This window comes from Stegastes partitus, unplaced genomic scaffold, assembly GCF_000690725.1.
Source record: "Stegastes partitus isolate 25-593 unplaced genomic scaffold, Stegastes_partitus-1.0.2 Scaffold73, whole genome shotgun sequence".
Taxonomy (NCBI): domain Eukaryota; kingdom Metazoa; phylum Chordata; class Actinopteri; family Pomacentridae; genus Stegastes; species Stegastes partitus.
The window spans coordinates 764299-791072 of record NW_007577804.1 but is presented as its reverse complement, the minus strand read 5'-3'; the positions used below and the strand labels follow the sequence as shown (position 1 = coordinate 791072).

The 26774-nt window shown below is 39.6% G+C and overlaps 3 protein-coding genes across 3 annotated transcripts; 2 read left to right on the top strand and 1 right to left on the bottom strand.

Annotated features, from left to right (window-relative positions):
- Nucleotides 1–327: 327 nt before the first annotated feature.
- Nucleotides 328–5141, bottom strand: LOC103353473 (microfibril associated protein 3). Its single transcript, XM_008276463.1, has 2 exons — nucleotides 4913–5141; nucleotides 328–2966 (listed from the first exon to the last, which is right to left on the bottom strand). Exons 1-2 carry the CDS (start codon nucleotides 5139–5141, stop codon nucleotides 2272–2274), a joined length of 924 nt encoding a protein of 307 aa, XP_008274685.1. The 3' UTR covers nucleotides 328–2271.
- Nucleotides 5142–7945: 2804 nt separating this feature from the next.
- Nucleotides 7946–20204, top strand: fam114a2 (family with sequence similarity 114 member A2). Its single transcript, XM_008276461.1, has 14 exons — nucleotides 7946–8152; nucleotides 9535–9774; nucleotides 10924–11023; nucleotides 11837–11938; nucleotides 12695–12813; nucleotides 13651–13785; nucleotides 13963–14127; nucleotides 14249–14372; nucleotides 14459–14538; nucleotides 14734–14826; nucleotides 16189–16313; nucleotides 16435–16507; nucleotides 17247–17300; nucleotides 18744–20204. The coding sequence occupies exons 2-14, from the start codon at nucleotides 9559–9561 to the stop codon at nucleotides 18843–18845; spliced, it is 1488 nt and encodes a 495-aa protein (XP_008274683.1). The 5' UTR covers nucleotides 7946–8152; nucleotides 9535–9558; the 3' UTR covers nucleotides 18846–20204.
- An 896-nt stretch (nucleotides 20205–21100) lies between these two features.
- Nucleotides 21101–26671, top strand: cnot8 (CCR4-NOT transcription complex, subunit 8). The gene is made up of 7 exons (XM_008276460.1): nucleotides 21101–21173; nucleotides 22821–23030; nucleotides 23336–23529; nucleotides 23708–23869; nucleotides 24359–24503; nucleotides 24579–24689; nucleotides 25840–26671. Exons 2-7 carry the CDS (start codon nucleotides 22914–22916, stop codon nucleotides 25966–25968), a joined length of 858 nt encoding a protein of 285 aa, XP_008274682.1. The 5' UTR covers nucleotides 21101–21173; nucleotides 22821–22913; the 3' UTR covers nucleotides 25969–26671.
- Nucleotides 26672–26774: the final 103 nt, after the last annotated feature.

The following is a 26774-nucleotide window of genomic DNA, read 5'->3' as shown; positions in this document are numbered from 1 at the left end:
AAAGGACAATAAATAAAAATGTGTCCATTGCTCAGCCCATTCAATCATTTTTGGATTTGAACAATCTTATCTGTGTCTTCACCAAATTTCATTTCATTTCTGGAGATACTGAACCTTTAAAATGGCTTCCCAGGTTTTTCTTTTGTTTGTTTGTTTTTATTGTTGTTGTTGGTGGTGGTGAAAATACTAAAATTCACAAAACTCTTCAAATTCTGCCAATTTTTTTTTTACAGATTTTAGTTTTTGATCCCAAAAAACCCCAAACAGTTAAACTGTAAACAAACCCTGAGAACATTTCTATCTGAAATAACAAAGTTCACAACAAAATCCAAGTTTTTGATTGTGTTTATTTGCAGTCAGTAAAAGGATTGTTTTTTCTGGAATGAAGTGCTTCCAGCTCCCCTTCTCATGATTAAAACTCCTTCACTCTTGAACCCATTCCACCCACAAACCCGTACAGTATCTGTAGCACATACAAAACAGTCACAGTTACCACAAACTCTTTTGTTCAGCAGTAGTTTTCAAGTTTCAAGTCACAGTTTATGCAGCTTTAAATGCAATTTTCTCACATATCCTCCTGAGACACAGTAAAGAAGCTGCACGTTGAGGTTTCTCACCATGTGTTTGGCCTCCAACATTGATTTCAGGGTTAAAATCTGATTCTATAGAAACTATCAAACAATTTAAACATTTTTATGTCCTTTTTTTCACTGGAGTATCGCAAACAACTGGAGATATTTTACCTACGATATGAACCACCTACTCATGTGCAAAACTCTCAACAAAATAAAACATTACATTCCTGCTATTCATCTTCTGTACTTCAATAGTCTTCCTAAAGTCTCACGAAGTTGCAGTCTTCAGGTGATAAACGTGCTAAATGTGCCAAACCGAGTTGATAAATCTCAGCATGAATACAGACCAAACTCCATCAAAAAAAAAAGAAAAGTCCCTGAAAATGTGATCGATTACACCTGCATATTTATGAGCACAAAGTTTCAGACATTGTCCATCACGGATGACACGCTGCGGAGCTCTAACGTGAAATTAATCATGTTTATACGTCAAACTGCTTCGCAAACCCAGAGAGGTGAAAATCGCAGGTGGCTTTCCGTTCGCTTCATCAATAATTCTCTGTAATATTTTGGGTTTCTTCTTCATTTTAAATGCTTCACGTTAAAGCCCAAAACCCAGCCCGTGTTCAACTGCCGTCCTGATCAACAAAAGCCGACACGGAGGAGATAATCAAGCGTTGCAGGGATTGTTTCACTTCATCCCATGAGTCCTAAATGACTGACGGGAGCACTGACATGAAAACAATCAGCGTGGCGATAAATAGGACGTTTTATTGCGACATTCAGCTCTGCGGAAGCTGACTGACTGTCAGAGCGAACAGAATGAGAAGCAGCAAACGACATCTGAAGGAGGATAACGAGCTCCTAAATCTGCTGCTGCACCGACTGCGTGCAGAAAGACTCGGCTGAAGAGGGAAAAAAAACACAAATAAAAACACGATGCATGCCAGCAAACTATCATCCCTCAAGTATATTTTGTGGTGCACTGATGGAAATGCAGGGATTTAAACGCAAACTTTGACCTGTTGCACCTTCTTCAAAATCACTGCTGAGTAAAAAGAGACGACTGAAGATGAAAGTAAATGTTAAGCAGGGAGGACGTCGACTGTAAACAGATGTAGTCAGACTTCATCATCTTAGTTTAAAGCTGTTTTTTTTTTAAACAAGATTCAGACCCGACACTAAGAGCGGAACAAGACGAGCACGATGGAGATTCTCATTTCTCCAAGTCTTGGTCATGTTAGGAGCTTCATAGAAAGCGACTGGACTTCTCTTTTAGGTTCTTGAAGACCTTCATTCATCAGTTCTTGGATGACGGTGAAACGTCTTCGGGAACCTCAAAGCGTCAGAGTCTTTGAATCCTAAATGATAACGAGCACCATGACTTTTGAATGACTTCTTGATCTCTCACTCGCCTTGTGTTTTTGAGACGGATCATATGTTGCTCTCATACGAAACGCTTGTTTTTGAACCTGGTTTGAGCGCATCAAGACACATTTTATCCTCAGTGATGTTCTCCTCAGAAACCGACACTTTGACATCAACACAATCACCTCTGTCTGACTGAAGCCTCTTGAATGAAGGTGAAACATCTTCAAGAACCTGGAAGAGGTCCGGTTGCTTTCTCCTCACTCTCCTTTTAAAATCTGAATCTTTAAATCCTAAATTTTTTAACTATTTCTGGATCTGAGACGGATTATATGTTGCTCTCATATGAAACACTTGTTCTTGAACCTGGTTTGAGCGCATCAAGAGACATTTTATCCTCATCAACGTTCTCCTCAGCAGCCGTGTGAACCGACACTTTGACGTCAACGCCGCCGCCATCATTGCCTCGTCTTTCTCTTGACATCAGCGCCTCCTGTTCTTCCTTCTCGTCGGAGCTCGGCGGGCCGATCGCCTGCCTGTTTCCGGCCTCCGATGCCGGGTTCTCCTCCAGGGATGTCCTGCAGTTGAGGATGAGCGGCGGCAGCGGGACGCTCCGAGCCAGCTCCTCGATGTGCCGGGCGAACTCCAGCGTCTTGAACTGCGTGACCTTGGCGAGCTCCAGCGTCTTGGCCGAGGTGACGATGGGGATGCGCTTGGCGACCTCGAAGGCCTTCTGCAGCTTCTCGGCGCCCTCGGTGCGGAAGAACTCGTTGATGGCGCGCTCCGTCTCCTTGAGGTGGCTGCTCACCATGCAGAGCCGAGCCACGTTGAGGATCATGGTGATGGTGAAGGCCACCAGGCACACGACGACGTAGTAAAGCCCCAGGCCGCTGTCGGTGTGGGCCACGCGGAGAGTCACCGTGTAGTTCGTGGTGCCGCCGGCGACGCAGGTGTAGCGGCCGCGGTCGGCGAAGGAAACCACGGTGATGTTCAGGGCGCCGTCTTCAATCCGCCACTTCCCACCTGCAGGCGAAGCAACAGCAGAGTTTCAGTTTTACCAGCGACGTGAGGAGATTCCATCATCTCCTCAATCAAAGTGTTTGTTGTGCCGAACTCAAAACATTTACACAGGCCAACAAACCCAGTTAGCACTCATTAGATTTAAATTTAGCTTAATGTGGTTTGAATTCTTCCACGGATAAGCGCACAAAACACTATCTAATGAGATGAAAATTGTTTTATACATCAGATTAGACTCAACAAACAACTGCACTGTGTGTTATCGTTGCATTCAGCTTCCTGCGTCGTGTGTCGGACTTTACTAATGACCTGAAAGAATGACTCCGAATAAAACTGCATTCAGCTGATGATGGAAAAGAGGATGTGGACTTTCTGTGAGTCTGCACATCTGCAGACTTTACTGAGGGATTCGCCCAGAGTTCAAAGCGACATTAGTCATGTATAACCCTGAATTGTACACAAACCAAGCGTGGCAGGTGCAGAGAAGAAATTCAGCTGTGGAACTTAATCTTTCAGTGACAGCATCTCTCTGCTCTCCGTTGTGGTTATTTATTGCACATTTGCAGACCCGTTTGTACTTTGAATCAAACGTCTGCATTGAAGTCACATTCACAGTCAGTATTTTTACACGTCAAAATAGCAAAAAAAAACTGGAACCTTGTCTTGTCAAACTTGCCACACAGCAAATCCTACTGATGTCAGAGCCTCAAAAGTTGGTGGAATGTCGACCAAAGACTGGGTTTTAGTAGAAACATGCATCCATGCATAGATATAGACTTACAGGAACTTTCTGGGGCTCCAACATCACCCTGGTTTGAAAATTCTGCACCTATTTCAATTTTCAAGGGCTAATAATGATTAATTCTTGTCATTTTGGACACTTTTGTGTTGGAATAATTCTATGTTATCTATGTTATGATCTTTGTGAAAAGTATGAGAATGCTGTAAATGTCCATCGCCTCTATTTCACCTTGTGAGTGTGAGATAAGGACAAGGCGTCCTCAGCGGGTAGCCAAAACAACGTGCCTAAACACACACATTTGTGGGAGGTTGTCTCCTGTTTTCTGTATATAACAACCAGTGCTTCATGCTTTTAGTTGGTCACTTGTTCAGACTCTGTGCTGCACATGTTGCTTCTTGCTGCAAGTAAAACTTTGCTTTGACTGAAGAGATGACTGTGTATTGATTTGGAGCAGTTAGGACTCGACTGAAGAAGTTTCCTAACATTTTGGATCATATTACGGTGACATTTTTTGCAATTTTGGACAAGTTTCAAGTCATTTTGGACAAATGCAGTAATTTTAGAGAAGTTTAAGGTTAAAATACCAGCAAACTGGAACCTTGTCTTGTCATAGTTGGCACACATCAACTTCTACTGATCTAAGAGCCTCAACAGTTGGTCGACCAAACGCTGTATTTTTAGTAGAACTATGGATCCATCCATTTATAAACACTTACAAGAACTTTCTGGGGCCATAATACCGCCTGCAGCTGGACTCATTCGATCTTCTGGATAATCTGAAAACTATTCTGTCTGTGTCTTCACTAAATTTCGTGTCTGCGTGGGTTATATTTCCGGAGATATTGAACCCTTACGAAGGATAAATAAAATAAAATACAAAAATGTGCAGGTCTGTAATTCTCAAAATTCTGCCAAAATATTTTACAGAATTTAGTTGTGGGTCCCAAATAATATTCAAGTAAAATCTGAACAAAATCTAAACAGAATTGCTTCATATAAACCACCGATGTAATGAATTTTTTTTTTTTTTAAATCATTAAAATAACAACTGAAAACATCGTAACAACTTCAAACTAGAATATTATATTATTTAATTATTTATATTATATTTTTTTCTAATTTATTTTGGTTCTCAAAACACAACAAAATACAAAAGCTAAATTCTAAAACCTCCTATGAAACGCGATGAACCCGCCCCAGCGCTCACCCCCGTCGTCTTCCAGCAGAACTCCTTTAGAGTTGAACCACTTGACGTTGCGGCCTCCTTCGGTCACGTTGCACTCGATGACGGCGCTGGATCCCTCCTTCGCCACGACGTCCCGGCCGAAGGGAAAACTGACCTCTGACCCGTTCTGGGCTCCATCTGCCGTCCAGGAACCGAGCAGCAGGACCGAGACCAAGGCGAGCGACAGGAGGCGATTCTGAAGCTCTGACATGTTGAAAAGAATGAGTCTTGGCTTCAGCTCAGACGAGACAAACCTGCAAAACCGGAAGAGTCGACTGTCACGGCTCATGTAGCGACTCAGACACTTTAATGTGGGCGTGTTTACAGCTGTCAGGCCTGTTCAGAGGCCTTCAGTGCTTCACACACAACACATATGGCCTCAAAATATATATTAATATTCTTTAGTTAAACATGGAAATCTGTTGACATAAAAAATCTGACTTTCAATCTGTAAATTTAAGACCAAAGTTTCATTCATTCTGTATCAGCTCAGCTTTTCTCCTCATCACACATTTTAAATTACAATAACATAGATCCTATTAATTACATGTTGTTTAGTTGCTCTTTGTCATCTTAGGCTTTATATACTTATCTCATATATTCTCCCTCCTCTCTGTGCTGCTTTCTCTATATTTTACTATAATTGAATTTCCCTTCTGGTATAAATAAAGTATTTTAATTTCATTTCATTTCATTTTACATTTATTGATTTTACAAGTTAGCTTATTGTATATGAAATCCAGTTTTATGCACAATAAATCTGTTTTTTGTCGTGATTTTAAATCAATTCAAATGTTTGAAGAAAGTTATTTTGCCAGAGAACAAATCCAGTCTATTAGATGATCCTGGTATGTTCTGCAGGTAAAAATGGGTCTTTCATCGTCTAGAACTTGTTCTGACCAATCACCATCACACATGCTGATATGAGCCTTGAAAGTTTACCCAGAATGCACTTTAAAAAAAAAAAAAAAAAACGTTTTCTCTGGTGAATGATGAGAACAGACATTAAACTGCTGCAGTTTTACTGCTGAAATTATGGTGCATCCCATAATACTGATGCTCAAAGTCTGTTATATATAAAAACAAATGAACAAAAAACTGATTTAGGTTTCAGAGTGCGACACCTGGATGATGTAAAACTGATTTTGTTGCAGTTTTAGCTCTAAAAGAATGCATCTGTCTCAAAAATGCTGGAAACAACAATGGAATTAGAAAGCACTGACTGGTTTTTCCATAGTTCTAATATTAATAATCATACTGCAACGTACAGTGCTTTTAAAACGTGCTATAAAGATAACAAGGATTTGATTTACATAATTTTCTCCGGCTGCAGTGATTCTTATCAGAAAAGAGGCCTAATAAAAGCAGAGCTAAGCGCAGTTTCTCCTTCCAGGTAAACTGTGGTTAATGAATTATGGCATATTATTATCCAGAGGGAGCAGAGCAGCCAGCTGGCTCATTTACACTGATGCTAATCACAGAGAGCTGAAGTGACCCCCGAGAAGAAACAACAAGAAAATCTCCATATAATGTACAAACCTTTAGTCTCTGTGGTGAAGTTAAATTATATAAAGAGAAGTCTGAGATTAAATTAAAAACAAGTCAGTATTGTTTTACAGACAAACCAGCCTCTGATCTGGTCATTAAATGTGACATATCTTTGCTTTACATTAAGTATTTTGTCGAGAGGCGCAGAAAACCTAATTTCTCTGTCACAATAATCAAGTAAATATTACCTGAGAGTTCTGTCATTCCCACCTGCTGAGACCACAGAGAGCGAAACTACAAATCCTCCACCGAGATAACAGTAACACCTTCCAGTAAATAATCCTGCTTCAATGATATTTTGGTTATTTGTCGGCAGGTGTTTCAGTAAAACAAACACGATCAGTACGATCCATTACTTCCTGGTTCAGGTGAGAGTGAGGGGGCGTGGCCTGCTGTCGGTAGAACGTGAGCAAAGCTGGATGATGAACATGATCATATTTGTATTTTATTAATTTATGATGCTGTAAGTGCAACACAATCTGTTAAACTAACAATTGAGATGGAGAAACCTCAATTTTGTATATATTAATTCCATTTATAATGTGTTGTGGTTTTAAAATTCAAATAAATTATCAAATATAATATAAAGCTGTTCATGCTGTCATTTATACTTATCTTTTTTAAAGTTATCTGTTTTGTATTGTTTTGTATCTAGCACACGTATATTACCTAAAGTTTATTCTAATTCTAAACTTAACGTGTTCATACTGTTTATTTTGCTAATACTGTATCATTTTGCATTTATTTTACATATTACATACATATTTTGGATATTGTAACACATGTGTTGTATACTTACATGCACTGTTTATTATATTCATGCTGTTGCACATCATGTATATATTTTGAAATGCAAATAATAAACGCTAATGCTGAGCTGCACTTCGTTGTCTCAGTATTTGTATTCTGATAAATAAAGTTGAAGCTAATTTAATCTATAAAAAAAAAAGTATTTATTACGTTTAAAGTTTTTTTTTAATTAATAAAATTATCATTTTTATTTTGCCTTAAATTAATTGGAGATAAATTCATGACTTATTTGATTGAAAACAGACACAGAGCAACTCACACACACACAAAACTATTGAACTGTTTTGTCTTTGAGCATTTTATTGATTTTATTTTGACGTTTCCGGAAGTTTTGTTTCTTTTTGATCAAGTTAACGAGCGACAGATAGAAGCGGGCCGGTTGTATGAGCCTTTATATCAAAATAAAATCCGATCAGTCATCTTGTGTAAAATGCGGCAGCTTTTAAAGTATTCGCTGACTTTTAAGCAATGTGTGGTTGTTTACATAAAAATGTACGGGTAATATTTAAATGTTGTAGATCGCTATAAAAACACATTATCGTTTTTCCGTGGTGTTTGAGCCCCAACGCTTCTTTTATTTTGAAGAGGCTGGCCGGACGTTACTCCTCTCAGCGGGGCTACCTTGTGGAGCTGCTCTTTGAAAACAGAATGTGACGTGGCTAATCCAGGCGGACAAAAAGAGGCAGAAAAACCTGAATCACTTTAACAGTTTCCTGGAAAATTTACATCGTTTAACGTGAAGACACGCAAAGTACCGACGAGAATCAAAAGGAGCGTTCTGGTTGTTTACCCCGGGAGGGGAAGCTGCTAGCATACTGAGGTAACAGCTAGCGTCAGGACTTTGACAGCTGAGCAGGAGTAAAGGTGAGTTGTGGCAGAGCAAGAAAGTGTGTGTTGGTGTTTTTATCTCTAAATAATTAGTCAGTTACGATTAAAATAGCATTCAGTGCTAGAAAACAACTTGCGCTCCTTCTAAAGTATAGTTAGCATGAAGGAGTAGCTGACTAAAACTATTAGCATGTATCAGTAGCAACACATGTAGGAGCTCAATATTATTGCTAAATGCTACAAGATATGTTTTACTCAGATCTTAATGTGAGGTTTACCAGCTTATTTAAAAATAATATAAACTCATTTTTTTGTTATGTGTGTTTTTAAATGTTAACTTTGGGACTTTGCACTTTCATGCACAGACATATTATGTGTTTATCCAGCTATATTCACAACTGAAATCCGTGTTTTTTTTTTTTTTTTTTAATTATGTGTATGCTAAAGGCTAACTGTGGGACTTTCCTGCACAGACACGCAACTTTAATTATTCAATTTTTTCTGCTAATTTGACCCTTGAAACCCACAGTTTGGGATTCAGTAAACTCTCCCTGTGCACAGAAAAGCAACAGCTGTTCCCTGGATGAAATGCAAACTGGGGAAAGTGTGACACCTGTGGTTTAGGAAGAAATGCTTTGCAGTATTTTCTTACTGACTCGCTCCTGGAATTAATGCTTCATAAATCACTGGATGCAATCGTGGAAGAATGAAAATTTTCCCAAATCCAGTTCATCTTTAGTTCCCCTGTGTGCATCAACATCTGCAGGTGTGTTTTAGGTGCAGAAAAAAAAACAGATTAAACTTAGAATTTTTTTGGTCAATTAGTATTAATTAGTCGATAACATTTGCGAGCACTTTGTTTAGCTTGTCTGTGCAGTTTTAGATGTATTAAATGCATGTAATTTAACTTTCTCTTTCTCTCTATTTAGTCTTTTACATTTTTTATTTTTTATATTCCAACATTTGGCAGCAAAGCACATTTGATAGTCACTTTGTATGCACATATATATCTTTTCCTAATAAATCAGTTACTTATTTGGTCAATGGAATGTCAGAAAATGGTGAAAAAGTCAGTCGGTGTTTTCCAAAGTCCAAGATGAGGTCCTGAAATCTATTTTTGTAATTGTCCACAACCCAAAGATATTCAGTCCAAGAATAAATAAACCCGGAAATGTTCACATTCACGAAGATGGAATCAGAGGATTCATACTTATTTTCTTAAGCATATTGCTCCAATTGATTTCTGGATATTTTCAATTATCAAAATAGTTGAGGATTCTTTTAAGACTTGACAGCAGATCCATTAATCGTTCCTTGGTCCTAAAGCATTCCAAGCTCAAAACAACATAGTTTTTGCAGAAGTATATCCGGCTAACGTGGATATCATTTGTCCCCCCTTTTTAAAATGTATTCTGCAGGCATGTTTGGAGACGTTTGATAAGATGTCAGACAGCGAAGCTTCTCGTACGGCAGCTGAGGGCTCGGAGGCTCCAGAGGATCAGGATGCTTCTCCCGCCGGAACGCCTGACGGCTCCTCGCCGACCGCACCCGACAACTCGACCGACGTGGCCCCGACGAGGAAAGCCAGGAGGAGACCTGAAGCCAAACCTGCAGCCCCCGTTGAAGACACACCGAAAGTGGAGGAGCAGCCGGCAAAGGTAGCGATGAGATACAGAGGAAATTACGAAAGTTGGCAAAAAGAAAACCTCTTTTCTGTGGTCGCCTTTCATTAGACTGACAGTGGTTAACGTTTCTTCTTGGTAATGGCCAGAAAAAAAAACATTTCAGCACGAACTGATAACTCAAACAGGGAGCCAGTCATCAGAAGAAATCCCACTTTATTTAAAATCAACCAGTTCTGACCTCCTCACAATCAGCAGATGTTTTTATGTGCAGTAACTTTCAAGTTTTACCTTCATACTGTGAATATTTTCTGAGTTCGAGGCTCTTGAAGAACGAAGGAACGAGTCGATATCAGGACACAGAAGGAATCAATGAGCTGCACATAGTACATTTTTATTAGACCACCTGTCTAATGTGTTCCAGCATCATGAAGTGCTTTAGTTCCCACTCAGCTCTCCACATTTCTCCGTTTTGATCAGGAATGAGGAATTTGTCAAACTGAATTCACCTTTTTATACCCAAATCTGAGAAATCAGAAATGAATCAAGCATCACATTCAACCACTAAAAGAATAATGTTTTTCTCTTCAGGAAAACAAGTAAATAACTATAATTTGACATATTAGTCAAGAAATAATAACAATGTGCAATTTTTTTTTATAAAACAGTAATTTAAAAAATTCCTGGATAACAATATAATGCAATTTTAGCATTAAAAGTATCATTTGGATTAAAGAGCTTCTACATGCTGGTGTATTAACCGTTACAGAAACATAAAACATGATTAATTGTTAGTTAATTAAGGGCAGCTGTGGCACAAACCTGACACTGGGCGGTGCTCTAATACATTAAACGCTGTACTTTTTATATAATGACATTAAAGATTCTGAGTTTGCTGACACTGTGAGCTCACCATACTGTACCTGCTGTTCTTTGATGCTGGTGGAGAATAACGAGACCCTGCTGATGTGGGGAATCACATTAACTGTCTGGTCATGTCGTGGCCTTTTAGTGTCTGAACTGTGAGTTTTAAACAGTCTCTTTAAACTCTACTGATGAGCCTTATCTCTGTTTCTGCTCCTCCTGCGGTGACACCAAAGGTCACTTCTTTGTGCGTACAACGATAATGACCGTTCTAACATCTGTTTCTTGTCCTTTTTCTTGACCTCCTCTCTTCTCTCACAGACTCTCGCTGAGTCGACAGTGTCTCAGGGCGGTTGGGGATACTGGGGCAGTTGGGGCAAATCCATCCTATCCACAGCAACGGCTACTGTGACCACAGTAGGTGAGTGTGGACGACCTCAACCGGCGCTTTATTTACAGCATTACTAGTTTATCTAACTGGAAAACTGTCCCCCCAAGAAACTACAGCACCAAGGTGTCATCCAGGTTTTTACTTCTGTCACATTTGCTCCTATTTGACTGCCGTATAAAGTCCTGTAGCTCTTTGGAAACAACACAAAATTCTATCTATACAATTATTTTTTAAAAATAAAATTAAAATCAGATTCAAAAAAATGAAATTTGAATTTCTTAGATTATTTCTCTACAAATTTGATAAAACCTGGAATCAACATGGATTTATTTTTTAAAAGTACTTTTTTAAAAGTGTTGTTTCTATATCTTTAATTTGTGTCCAGACTCGTCTCCTCTCTGCTCGGTGTGAACACAGCCTGCAGCTCAGTCGAAAAGTCCCTGAATTTTTGTTTAGTCACTGTTAGTCCCCTTTAATTCTGAAGTCAACGCGTCAATTCATGGTTTCTCAGTTGCACTGGGGAGCACAGAACGTTTTTGATTTGTTTTTTTTACAGAATCTACTGCAAACTGTTTGCTTCTGGCAGTTTTTAAAAAATGAGACAAGTAGAATAACACACATGATTAGTTTTGATTAAATATGGAATTTTAAGGCTTTGATTTGGTGATTTGTTTTAACAGAAGGACACACGATTAGTTCAAGGTCTGTCGGAAAGTTCTGGCTCTGATAAATGGTGTAATTTTGGTAATTTTTGCAAAGATAACAAGCTTTTCAAACCCAGAGATTGAAGCTCTGTTTGGAGGTTTTGTCACTGTTTAAACTCGTTTTCTGCTTTCTGTCCAGGCCAAGGGCTCACTCAGGTGATCGAGAAGGCTGAGACGTCTCTGGGAATCCCGAGTCCGACCGAGCTGTCTGCTCAGGTGGAGGAGGAGGAGAAGGAGCAGGGTATGACGTTACTGTGTGATGAAGGCAAAATCACATGGACTGAACAAAAACAGAAACGTAGCATGTCGTATTTCATTAGACTCAATCTGGTCTTTTTAAAATAGTGGAATAAGTGTTTGTTGTTCCAACAAGAGTGCGACTATAGTGCAAATAATAGTCTCGTTTCCAGTATAATACACTTTAAAGTGGCTGGTCAAAGCCACAGGACGTGGATTATACCGAAGTGGTTGAAGCAGAACTGGTATGTGCACAATAGGCTGAATTTAACCCTTAAATGATAGAAAGTAGATTTTTCACTTTTCCTCTGATTTAAAAAAGTACAACCAGTTGAATCAGTTTTGTCGCCAGGTAGGTTTTCACATAAAAGGAATTTGACTCTGTGTAGAATTTTAGCATTACACGTCAAATCAAGAGACGGTGAAGCAGATCCAGGGAATTATAGAAGTAATAAGAAGCAAAAGAAATGTTTGCATTGTGCAGAAATGTGGAAATTATTCACCTGAAAATGTGCAAAGTTAGTACACGGTCTAACTCGTGCTATGTTTATGTTTTTATCTGTGCGTGGTAAAGACGTACATAGTTTTTATTATATCTTTGTTTTTAGCTTTATTGTACTTTTCTTACTGTGCCTCCTTTGTGTCAAGCTGCAGTAACGTGTAAATCCCCCCAGCGAGGGATCAATAAAGTTTATCTTGCCTTATTAAAGAACGTCACTTTTTGTAAACCTTTAGTAACAGTGCACACGTCACTCGTTAGATTCTCCTGCTGGAGGCGACGGCAGCGATGAGGCGGTCAAAGCAGACGTCGACGGACCGTCGGCGGTGGGAAGCGCGATGGGAATGTTGTCGTCGCTCACCAGCGTTGTCCAGAACACGGTAAGGAGAAAATAACGACATGAAAGCTTTTTGTGGCTGTTTGCTTGTTAGGTCATGTTTTTGTTTTTTGTTCATCTTGTGTCTCTTTGATTTGGCTCAAAAAAAACAGAATTCAAAGATGAACTGATTAGATTTTCACAGTCAAAGGTAACTGTGACTTTATAGAACCCGTTTTTTTTTTTTTTTTTTGTACCATAACTCAAGAATTACCACGTTCATTATGATGCAATATCACACAAATCTGCAATAAGATAAAATGAGGACGTGGTTTATCCAAAAAGTCAAAGGAGGAGTTAATATGATGTGTAATGTTCTGGAAAAACACCGTAGCTCAGGAACAGAGGGGGAGATTGTACACATTGTTCAGATTTGATTAAATCCTGATTTGATGACACTAATACATCAAACAAAATCCTTCAAAGTCTTCACACCATTTATTAAACAATCTGGACAGACATGAATGTAACTTGCAACTTAATGAGTCAAGATTTTATTGAATTTTGGATTTATTTGCATTTTTAGCTCACCTTTTAAGTAAAAGTGTGAACTGTGGATTCGATTAGAAAAGCTGCAGGAGTAAAATTTGCACCAATAGTTACTTTCAGTGACCAAACAGTGACCAAGATGGCAGAAGAGTCCGTAAAATTTTGGCTTTCCTGCTGAAACTTTACAGTCTGAACTGTTTCCTGCAGGTCGACGTGTCTGAACGACTCCATCAGCAGCCAAACTTTTACTTATCAGTCCCTGAAAATAGAAAAAAAAAAGTGTAAAATTATCAAACAAGAGTATCTGTGAGTGTATAAATATGTATAAATGAGAAATTAAACCTGCTCACAGGGTAAGACGGTGATAACAGGCGGCCTGGATGCTCTGGAGTTCATCGGGAAGAAGACGATGGACGTGATCGCAGAAGGCGATCCGGGCTTTAAGAAGACCAAAGGGCTGATGAACAGGAACGCCACTCTGTCTCAGGTGGGGATGAACGAATGAGAAAAAAGGCTAGAAATGGAAAACATAAGTCTTCTGAAGGGAGGACGCGGTGTGTAGATTCATCCTGTTTTAGTTTCAGCAGTTGTCTGACCCAGATTCTGGCTCTGCTGCACGTCGCTCGCTTTCAACTCTTGTTGCTCACCACGTTTTCTCTCTCAGGTGTTGCGGGAGGCGAAGGAGCGAGAGGAGCTGCAGACGGCGGAGACAGAGTCGACGGATTCGGAGAAGAAGGTGGTCGCTCACTACGGGATGCTGTTTGATGAATTCCAGGGGCTGTCGCACCTCGAAGCTCTGGAGATTCTGTCTCGAGAGAGCGAGTCGAAGGTAGTTTCTTTATAGAATATGGCCCCTGCTGTGGCTAAAAGGACGCACGGAGATGTTGGTGTAACGTAGTAAAAGCCTCCAGAGTGACTGCTTCTTTGTGGTTGGGTGTTTTTTTGTTTAGGTGAAGTCGGTGCTGAGCACTCTGTCGGGAGATGAGCTGGTTCGGCTCAGAGAAGAGCTCGACGGCATCAAGGACTCGTTCTCCTTGGTGGAGTTCGATGACGAGGAAGTCGACGAGAAGAAAGGTAACGTCTTCGTAACGCAGATGTTTCCTCAAGGAGAATGAAGCACCGTTAACATCTGGAACGAATGGCTGTGTTTGTGATCGCAGATGAGGACGGCTCGGAGTTTGAGAAGGAGTTAACGGAAGCCATGGAGGGTCTCAGTGTCTCACCTGACAAGCTCAGCAAGGTACAAGTGTTCTGGTTCTGATTACTGCTCAGTTTTTGTCAAGTGTCACATCTAAGATCATACAGATGTGATAATAACAAAATCAGAGGAACATGTGGCAGCTTTATCCAATCAAACACAACCTTAAATTTCTACTATCTTTACATGGTCACATGTAATTTGAGTAACAGCTGATTGTTTTCTGACCTCCTACAGGCCTGTAAGAGCGCCTGCAGCCAGATCACTGGTATGACCAAACCAGAGCCAAGCGACGAAGAGGAGGACGAGACAAAAGAAGTCTCTGTGGAGGTGCGTTCATATTCACGGAATCAGCATTTAACACTACGAATAGGGATGTTAGTGATTGTTGGTTCTTTGATTAGTTGCTGTTAATAATAACTGATTGAAAATATTGTAACTAATAAAAGTCGAGGGACATGCAAATGAATTGGAGATCAGCTGTAGTTCCTGGTTGTTCCACCAGGTGGAGTCTCTCACTGTTTCATTTCCAGACAGCGCCACCTACTGCAATGAACGATCACTAAAGAGAGCAGCGCATGGTTTTAAAGGCTGATTCCGCTACCCGAAAACTGCTTATAACTTTAAAGGTTCCTTCAAGGAGTACTACTTGATGTCCAAATACTTTTAGTTTCTAACATTATTCCAACCAAAATACAACTTGTTGTTTTAAAGGTTTGTTCCATCCAATTAGCACTTTTTAACAAATTTTGGATTTATTCAAGACAAAACACTACTAAATGTTGGTTTATTCTAGCCAAATAGAACAATAAATGTTCATCTCTGATCACTTCAACATGCTTTTAGTATTTTCTGGTGATAATTAATCATCATCAACTTGCCAAAATTGCACTATGGCTCCATAAATGAGCAAAACGTGATGGTGTGTGGCACCTACTGATAAGTTAAATATAGTTTTTGACTTTGGCCAGTTAGTGATAACGGGGCTGTTCAGCTGAAGACATCAGAACATGAAACAAATCAGACTTGATTCACGTTCAATACTCACGCTATGACTGTCGTCGATCTTGGACAGGAGTGAGGTCTGAGTGACTCTCTAAGTCATCCAACTCAGTCGGTGATGCAAAAGCCACAAGTCCTAGAAGTACGGTTCTCAAAATACTTGGGTTCTGACAAATCCTTTTCCTCAAGCAAGTGGTCATTACGGTCACAGGCAGTTCATGTTGGCAAGCAGAGAGCATTATGGGGGTTTAGCTAGTAAAGGGACACCATGACGAAGACATCTGTGGAGGTTAAAGGCACACTTATGTTTTAACATAAGTTGGAATTTCCCAGGAGAGCGTTGGTGGATGTGTTGGGGTCATTAATTGCCACGACAATCACGTATCAGTGGTTAAAAAATACCCAAAACATCACATAGAGAGAAAAACTGCAGTATTTAGATGACATATATGATCAAAACTGAAGAAAACTTTAAAATTTGCATCCCTAAATGCAACAGCGGAAATCCTTTATGGCTGCTGTTGAACTTACTGCACTTGTTTATTTAAACACAAATATTTATAGCATTTGGGTGAAATTACGTCATCTTGAATGAAAACAAGTTGCTACTGTGGGTTGCTCGGTTGCTTTTCTCTTCGCAGTTTCCTCTGTAGGTGTTTCCTGGTTTGTTCATCAGTCTGTGTGTTTCAGGAGGTCCACGCTGCGGCTATCAGGAGTCTGGCCGAGCTGACGGCGCGATCCATCGAGCTTTTCCACAAACTGGCCGAGATGATCCTGTTCTCCAACGGCAGCACCGAGGCCAGCGTCCTGTCACAGTAAGGCGACATGCAGATGTTCTGTTTGGAGACGCTGTGTGGGAGCTGCACCGTGCAAATTCACTGTTTCAGATGGATCCTGCCTGAACGTGTGCGTTTGTTTTACATCGTCTGTCCTCAGGTTGACTGTGATCCTGTGTAAAGAACTCTCTCTGCTCTCCAAGAAGTTCACCTCCTGCCTAACAACAGCAGGGGTAAGAGTGATGAGTCTGACATGCTGCTTTGCTTAGTTTTAACCCTCTGAACCCCAAAACTCACCAGCTTGTAAGAAAGTATACCATTTATCAGACAGAAACTGTAAAACAAACAGGAACAAGTTGTTGGATTTTTGACTTTTTAGATGGTGTTTGAACTAACCATATGAGACTTTATGAATCCAAGCTGAAAATATCATTAAAACCACTTTATTCTACAGGGTTCATTTAGAAATTTGCCAAAAAAACAACAACATATTTGCAGCAAAAAACAAGAGAAAACACAAGTTCTCTGTGCAACCAAGAAGTCCTGACTGACTCAGCTGTGGTTGGAGTTCAGACTTTTAAAAGTAGACCAGAATAATAGCTCGTGGTTGTTTAATGTAAAACCTTTTTCCAACAAAACTGTCTTTTCTAAAGAGGGGAGGGAATTTGGTTTATCTTCATCATCAACATCATACAACTTGAATCCTTGAAATGTAATTAAACATGCGATTGATTTTATTTTTAATCATTGAACTACTTCACCGGCAGCGTCTCGGTTTTTCAGTCGTCAAAAAATGTTCATCTTAGCTCATAAATGTTCCTTTTTGAGAGTCAGCAGGTTGATTTAACTCTAATGTCTGCTGAGAGTCGGATCATATGTTACTTAGTGTTTCTGTTTTTGTTCTGCTTAAAATGTCAACCTTCAATCAACACCTTTGCAATGTTCTCATTTTCCAAACTGCTCGTTTTACAGTCCAACGAGAAGCGAGACGTCCTGAACCCGCTGATTACAGGAGTCTTTCTAGAGGTTTGTGTCATTTTACTACACATAATATCATTTAACCTGCTCCACAATACGCCAGCTTTATCACTGTAATTGTTATGAATTTGCAGTCGCTTCCTCTGGACGCGTTTCTTGTAAATTTTCAGCCTCATTAAAGTAAACACGTTAAAGCGTCGTAGTTGAGTCCCACCGAGGAGCCCTCTCTCACATTTAACGTCGTAGTGGTTCTATCACCAGCAAACTAGAGCTGCAAGTAGCGATCACTTTGGAAGTTTTTCTCTTAATTATTACCTCAATCCATTTGTTGTTTAATATACAGGTGAGATTTCAAATAAATATGGGAACACAATGTCTGAAAATTCAAGATGACATTCCAAAACAAACCCTGCGCATTTTCTAGCAACATAATTGAGGGGAAAAAAATTGAAATATTTAGACTGGTGACCTGTCCATGGTGTCCCCTGCCTTCGCCCTAAAATGTCAGACTATTGTTTTAAACTGTAACATGAAACTGACATCAGCTTGTGTACATGCAGGATTTTTGCTGGGCCAGTTTACTACTATGTGTGAGCTGTTTCTGTTGTAACTGTTTAGATGATTAGTGGTCACTCTTCAGGTGGAGAGTGAGTGTCGTGCACCTAGTGGGCTCATCAGACATGTGTGCCTGTGCTTGGATTTCCACAATCCCCTTTATTAACAATAAAACCAGCTCCCAAACATCTACCATCAAAAAAAATGAAAGGTTCTCTCAAGTATTTAAAGTTTCTCTGGAGAACATCCTAACTCAACTTAGCTGAATGTACATGATGGAAACATTACCTGTGCAACATTACATAACAGGACACTTTTTTGATGTGCGTGTTTTGGGATAGACTCCAGCCCCCCACGACCCTACTGAGGATTAAGCGGTGTATAGATGATGGATGGATGGATGGATGAGAAATGTTTGAGTGTTGCTTTAACTTTACTCAGTTAGCAATTAACTAAATTTTTAAAAAAGCTGCTTGTTCATTTTTGTTTCATGAACTATGCAGGTGGATTACATCTTGATTACATCAGAAATATGTCACTAAATATAAGTTTAAAAGAAATTTAAATATTCACAATGTTCGTATCATTTTTAACAATATATTGTTAAATAATGTTGGATTGGTTGAGTGACAAAAACATATTTTCTTAAAGTAAATCATTTCCAAAAGAGTGGATTTATTCCAGTCAAGCATTAATAATAATAATTTACAATAATAATTTGTCATTTTCTTGATATTTAAGTTCCTGTCTTATAACATCAACACAATATTTCTACAAAATCCTTTATAAATCAGAAGAAGTTGTGCTGGGAAACGTGGCTGTTTTGCAGTTTTATGTTGTGCATGTGTTTAATATTTATATACAGACATGAGTCAGGCCTTTTTATAACCTGTAAGCTTCATATAAATGTATTTTCTCAATCCTCTTCCCACGCAGGCGTCCAACAGTGCATCTTACATCCAGGATGCCTTCCAGCTCCTCATGCCCATCCTGGAGATTTCTCACATCCAGAGGAGAGCCGAGTCCAGCGAGCAGTGACGTCTCTTTCGTCCTGCATCGCCACCATGACACCCAGACTCAAAAACAACATCATCACATCAGCTTTTTTTCAGGCAAAAGTCATCCTGGGAGGAGAAGTGTGTTCTTGTCGAACAGTGTTAACTTTCTGCTGGTTTATTTGTGAAGATGAACTCCAGCAGAAGAAGGTCTGGATCTGCCACCTCTTGTCTAAGGGATATTACAGAAGGAGCAACTTGTCATTGTTATTTCAACAAGTGCACTACTTTTTTTTTTTTTTTTTTTTTTTGACAGCATTCATGTGCTTCACTTCAAAATTTCAAATCTGCCTCAAAGAACATTCAGCCCAGAAGAAAGTCATACGATGTGAAACATTGGTGGTAATTTGTTTATTAGTGGCTTAAGAAAACATATTGAAAGATATATTAACGAGATATTCTCTCTTTACTGCTTAGATGTTTGGTTCTCTCCTCATATCGTTTTTAAATGCCGTCATTCAACTTATCTGTGGTTCTTTAAACTTTCTGTCGTCTTTGTAGCTACGATAAACTACAATAATCTGAGAAAACTGGGTCCTAGCTCCCCCTAAAAGCCTTCAATTAATTCTCAAAATCTCCAAAAGATTATAGTTTGTTTGATTTTCCATAATCTTCAAATTATGAGCAGACTGGCTGTTGTTAGCGTAACGTGATGTACATGTACAGCCAGCTGCTTGAAGATGAACAACAATTCATTTTTAGTGGATTTGTACATCAGTATCAGTTAAAAATATATATTTTCTATTGTTTTCGGAGCCCAACATAACTCAAAATACGTGCTTTCTGTCTTTAGACGACCTCTGGAACCAGATTGAATTCAGATTTTAGGCTCGACCTGATGACTTCTACAGTCACACAGCTTGAATATTTAACCTTTAGGCCTCGGCATTAAGAAAAATCTGCATTTTAAAAATCAATATAAAGAGTTTTCAATGTTGTCTTAATAGTTCCAATGATGCTGCATTTTCAAAAAGCTGTTTCCCTTCTGTTCAAGTCAAATAAATACAAAGCAATGGATGCAGCGGCCGTAGTACGTAGGAAGTACTGACCGAACCACAAGCTTCATCCTGTTGTTCTGTTTCCAACCTTCATCCTTCCCAGTCCCTGGATTTAACTGACAAAAGTTGTACATTTCAGTATTTTAAGCCATTTACTGTCATCTAATCTAACTTCAGGTGTTTATGTGACGAAGCAGCTTCTCTCTGCCATGAAGACGGTGAAATACTAACAGCTGTGTGTTGTGGACATGTGAAGGCATGTGAAAGCAATATATACAAATATACTGTACCGTATGTCAGGTGTTTCAGGTGGTTTTCAAATAAACGTGTTTTCGTAGAGCTGTCTGTGGTTTATGGGTTGTGTTTTTACAGGTTTAGTTGTTCTACTTCGTAGTGTTTTTATTATTAAGTTTTATTCATGGTGGGATGCATGTCTTGATTAAATGTGATCTCCTGTGGCTCAATTAATCTCTAAAGCCAGGTCACATTTTCAGGTTTTCACATTTTGAGTTAAATTCCATATGAATGGTATTATGTTTTGCTTTTTGTGTGCTTGTTTCTCAGTCCACAGAACTCATGTGAACTGTTTTCACTGAGGCTTGTTTGAGACAAAATAATTCCCTTAGCAGAAGAAATGTGTAGATCTTTAGATTTTAGTAAAAGAAGCAATTTCAGTAATGTGAAAATGACCAATTACAAGGAAAATCTCTGCATTATAGTATTACATAAGCAAGTATTACTAGCAAAATGTTCTATTAATATGAAGGTACATGTGACCCATAAATATCATAAGAAAATTGATTACTGATTATTGATTGTATCACACGACATTTCAGTTTTGTAGGAGATACAGCTGCAATCATTTGTTAATTAATTGAGAAGAACTATTTTTTTATGATGAAATAATTGGTTTGAGAAAGTATTCCAGAAAGAAAAAAAATCTAAATCCTCTGATTCCAACTTCTTAAACATGAAAGTGAAATTATTTTTATAAATGCATTCCATCAATGTGTGGAGCAGTGAAAAAAAGGTTTCCTTATTTGAATGGCAGTTGAATTTTTAGATTTTTTTTTTCTAAATCTATGAAAAATGTGACCAAATGTAACTTAGTCTGGTTTATTTTATTTTACCATTTTATGTATTTCATTTGGGCTTTATAAACTCCAGTCCTGCAGGAGGCGCTGTGCTCAACCGAGGCTCCGCCAATAAACGCAAAGACGGCGGCGCATGCGCAGGAAGAAACCGCAGAAGAAGAAGGAGAAGATAGAGGCGCTAACAGCTAGCCAGTCCGGGTACGTCGAGGAAATTCTTAGGTAACCCTCCTATTTTCTCCTCTCCGCGGTAACTCTCAGGTGTGTTTACAGCGTGCGTAGCTGCGCCGGGACTCCGAGTAGAGACAAAGCCGAGCGGTTTTTATTTTACCCTCCGCTCCCGCGGTGTTAGCTTTATCGATAACTCGACTGCTAGCCTGCTAGCCGCTCATGCTAAGCGCTGCGCCAGTGCTTCAGCCCCTCGTTGCTGCGTCGTTAGTTTGTGCTAATTGCAAGTCAAGTTAAAACCTTCAGAGTTGTCAAATGTTAATAACTGTTCTCGAAGACCTCCAGGTGAGATTAGTGCTTCTTCTATCTTCAGCCGTTGCGTCTGTTAGCTGCTGGGTTAGCTAGCCTGTTATTATAAACAACCACCAGGAGAAGGAGAAGGTAATGATGCCATGGTAACATAAAGGTAGTTCAGTTAACCAAATCATCATCATCAGACCTGCTCTCAGTGACATAAAAACTGCCTTTTTATTTAATAAAAAAGAAAAGGCACTAAAAGCTTCATCGGTGTCTCATTGCAGAGAGTTTCAGCTGAGTGTACATAATGAACTGGTAGCTTAGTGCAGCACAGATACAAAGAGTTAGTCACGGATTGTACGTGTGCTCAACTTGAGAAGGCTTTCACCGGCAATCTAAAAGGTCTGTGCTGCAGTGGTTTAAGGCTTTAACATGTGAGTTCAAGGAAAATATGAAACGTCTGGCTTAGTCGAGCTGATATATCTTCCTTAGCTGAAAACTTTTCACTTCATGCAACTATAAGTTGTTGGTTTAGCCAGATGTAGTCAACCAGAAGACTTTAAATTGACCTTTTGATGTGCTGTTTCACACTGTAGGTTGATATTAGACTGGCTCCACATAAAGTTGTATCTGTAATCAGAATACAGCCAGGGGAGTCCGCTCTGTTTTACTTACTAGTTTTCTTTAAACTTTATTTTGGCTTCATGTGTCCGACTGTTCTTATATTTCTTAGTTGGTTTCTTTTTTCTCATTCTGTTCCTTGTTTGTTTTGTGGCTTTATTCAGCTTTTTATGTGCTAACGTGCTCTGTGCAGAGGTAGCAGAAATAGTAGGACCAACATCAATCTTCACCCTCGTAAATGAATATTGTTCTGATACTGGTGTTGACATCCAACAGTGGTGGAAGAAGTATTTAGATTCTTTATTTTAAAGTGCCAATACACCAAAGCAGGAATATTTGATTAAAAATAAAAAATCCTGCATATGAAAAATACACATGTTGCTAGAAGTAGTTTTGCTGGAGGTGACGCTCCTTTCAGGACTCATGAGATGATTTTGGAGAAGGAAGAAAGGGAGAAAAAAAAAAAGATTTTAATATACAAAAATAAAGTTTTTAAAAGTTTTTGGACTTTTATGCTAATCTTTGTGAAATACATGATCATTTACACATTTACTGCGGTGAAGCATTTAATAACTGCCTGTGCTTTTTTGTAACATTTCAGCCAAAAGCCATAAATGTTGAAATATCTGGAACTGGTTTAATCTTTAGCTATGTGTTGTATTTTTAAAAATTGTTATATTTATTGTGTAAAGTGTTCCTCTCAGAAGTAAGTAGTGATTATTGTACACGGTCCTACATACAGGAGATTAAAATGTATTCATGTTCTTTCCATCCTCTCTCCAGAGTTGTCTTTTTTTCATTGCACTGCCCTTTATCGCCGCCGTCACGAGCGCTGCAGGATTGTTGGGGTTTTAGCTCTTCACCTGACCTGCCAACATGCCAGCCGCACTTACAGATTCCAGTCAGATAATCTGTGAAGTCTGGGCGAGCAATGTGGAGGAAGAAATGAGGAAGATCCGGCAGATTATCCAAAGCTACAATTACATTGCCATGGTAAGACACTGACAGCTTCGGGAAGTGTTGGATGTTGGTGGTGTTTAAAGGTTCTCTAATGTCAAGTCCTGTGCTTCCTGAAGATCTCTAATTTTTCACTTTAAAAAGTGCCGTCAGCACTTGAAAATGACATAAATACACTTTATAGAGTTTCTGGGGGGATGCTACTCATTTTCTTCAGCTCCTTTTTTTCACCATTTTATTACCATAACCATGTTTTGTTCCTACAGGATATTGGCCAGCTTGGATGAAGGTAAATTTGAGGTGTTTTTCATGGACTTCTTTTTTTCTTTTCTGTCCACCAGGACACAGAATTCCCTGGAGTGGTTGTCCGACCGATCGGCGAGTTTCGCAGCACAGTGGACTACCAGTACCAGCTGCTGAGGTGTAACGTCGACCTCCTGAAGATCATCCAGCTTGGGCTCACGTTCATGAACGAGGACGGGGATTATCCTCCCGGGACGACGACGTGGCAGTTCAACTTCAAGTTCAACCTAACGTAAGTGGGACAGTTAACCTCCTTTTTTTTTCTCTCTCTCTCTCGTAGCTGTCTTACTGAATTATGTTCGATGTAAATGCTGCAAAACCTCCCTGCAGGGTTTTTTCAGAACTGCTTCTTAAAACTATCAGTGATTGTTGGTTGAGCTTAAACGTCTTTATTTTCCTTCTCCTTGCAGAGAAGACATGTACTCACAGGACTCCATAGACCTGCTCCAGAACTCCGGCCTGCAGTTCAAAAAGCACGAAGAAGAGGGAATCGACACACTCTACTTCGCCGAGCTTCTCATGACGTCCGGCCTGGTACTGTGTGAAAACGTCAAGTGGCTCTCCTTCCACAGGTTGGTTCATTGTTACGTCACTCACGTCTAGCAAGAAATCTACAAATCCCTGCCTGAAATAACGTGGCCCACCTTGTAGAGCTTTATTTTCTCCTTCAGAGACATATATGAGTAAAGTTATTCAAGATATTTAACCTTTGTTCTAGATTGTGGCATTTTAGCTTCTTTGCGGTCATCAACAGGTTGCTGAAACAACATTTTGCAATATTTGTGTTTGGTATTTTTCACTTTTTTTAAGATTCTGGAGGCCAAAAAGCTGAATGTAGACAGAAAAAGTGAAGCTGAGTTTGAACTAAAAGCTTCGACATCTGTTAATCGAGGCAAATATACCTCTAAACAAAGGATACCAAATAATATCCTAACTTTGTTGTACAAACACTTTTTGTTAGGGAAACTTTAACACTGGCTTCAATACTTTAACTGATTATTTAGTCCCAGGTGCTTCAGTTTTATTCAACCATCTGAGTCTTCCTGCTCTTTGCTCCTCAGCGGCTACGACTTCGGCTACCTGGTGAAGCTTCTGACGGACGCACGGCTTCCTGAAGAGGAACACGACTTCTTTCAGATCCTCAACCTGTTTTTCCCAGCAATCTACGACGTCAAGTACTTAATGAAGAGCTGCAAGAACCTAAAGGTATTCTGGATGCAGACACGTTTATCAAAGCGTAGAAAGTCGTAGCAGACATCTGACCGCTGTGTTTGTGTGCAGGGAGGTCTACAAGAAGTGGCAGACCAGCTGGAGCTGAAGCGGATCGGGAGGCAGCATCAGGCGGGATCAGACTCTCTGCTCACGGGCATGGCTTTCTTCAGGATGAAAGAGGTACAGTTACACTAATGCTCACTGGATTGAGCTTCTTCACTGTGGGATCTGTTGCATTATCAGAAGTTTAAACTAATTTGCTAATTCAAAAATTGTCTGGATGTTTTTTGGCGAGAGGAAAAAACAGTAGCTTCAAAGATTTCATATAATAAACACCTGATAAAGTGAAATATAAAAAGCCGTTCTGGCAGCTTGTCTGTATGTAGGTGACAGCCACATGGTTTACACGGTGATCCCTCACTGTTTGGCATCTGAGCCTGAAGCCTGTTTCAAAACGAAGTGCATCACATTGAGCCAGTTAGCGACGGTGAAACGTGAGGCTTGTTTGAGATGATTTCCACCTTCTTTGATGGTGAGCTGGAACAGTGACAAACGGCTGTAGTTGGCTTAGTTTCCCACCAGAAAACACACAATATTACGCGTTTTTCAGATCCCCAATGAGTAAAATGACATTTATTAGCTTCTCTGTCCAGTTTGTAATCACTGACCAATGATTGTGTACAAGTTGTGACCAAGAAGCGGGCGCATCTTTAAAGAGCAAAACCTAAACCTGATTTAAATGTGGCTAAAAGACTCTGATAGAATTGTAAATGTGCAGCTTTAAATGGCTACGAAACGTCCCAGAGAGCGTTTCAAACATGGCGGCAGCGTCGGGAACGGTGCATCGTTGCACAAGGAGGCTACTCTGAAGGGTTCGGCCATAAAGAAATCAGCCTCAGAACTTCTTAATCACAGAAAATCGTTAGAAAATAGAATCACAAATACCAACTCAAACTCTTTCATATCTTTAAATAAATTAATTAAAACAGTCAATTAGTAGTTAAAATATCCAAGTAGACACAAGATTTCCTTTACTATTGTCAGATGTAATAAAGTTATCACACATCGCTCATTATTCACTCCATCAGATCAGTCTCCAGCTGTTGGTCGTGAACACAGTCACAGCAGGATTGACTTTTTTAAATGAATGAAGAGCGTGCGTCATGCAAAGCGTGACATGATCTCTGCTTTTTGTAGCAGCTGCAGAGTTTTAACTTGACCAACACTCAAACTGTAGATCAGAGTCAATCAGCGTCTCCAGCTGCCGGATCGGCTTGTCAAAGAACAGTTTGAAACGGCGTCTCATTGAAACGTGTTCTCTTGTGTTCAGCTTTTCTTCGAGGACAACATCGACGACGCAAAGTATTGTGGGAGGTTGTACGGCCTGGGCTCCGGCTCCAGCCAACCCCAGAACGGCATCTCCAGCTCGGGCCAGGAGGAGACCAACAACAAACACTGACCGAGCGACTCGGCTCTCCAAGTGGAACACGCACTTGTTTTAAAACCCAACCAGCAGATTCCCCTCTCGGACGTCCCCCCCCAAACACTCTGATCCCTGAACAAGACTTAACTGAAACTCTTTGTTTAAGCTCCTGAGTGACTGTAAACGGACTCACAGTGACCGCGGATCCTTCACTGACGTTTCTTTTTAGTCGCTTTTTACTGAGTATATGGCCATATATTCACAAACCCTTTTAAAATCTCTTTGTTTTACAGCATCAGTGACTCCTTTCTTTACAGCTTGGGACCAGCTCCTGTATCATACTGTGATTTTTAGACCAAACAGATTCTTCAGTTCAGACTATCCTTTCTCATCAGTGGGACTCATCTCTTGTTGCAGGGATTTCTTTTTCTTTTTTTTTTCTTTTTTTTTTTTTAAGTTAATGCTGGACGGGCCTGTAAATTAAAATGTATAATTTTGATGAAAATAAAAATGTTTTAGCTCTTTTTCCACGTTCAGAAACTTTTAACAGTTGGGCGTCGAGGTGTATAACTGTGCTTGGTTATGCATGTGTTTCAATGGGCAAACTACTGTCGTTCTGTACATTCACCCGCCAAAGCAAACTGTCCACGGTCAGGTTCACTGTGGTTTACTGTTGTTTTTACATTCGACGTTGTTTTAAACAGTTGTATATTAAATTGTTTTGTATTCTCAATGTAAACTTCCAAGTATTTTTGATCTTTTCTTCACCGAGAAGTGAAAAGGAAATAAGCAAAACTTAACATTTTCTCTGCGTTTCGTCCAAACAAATGCAGTTCCAGGCC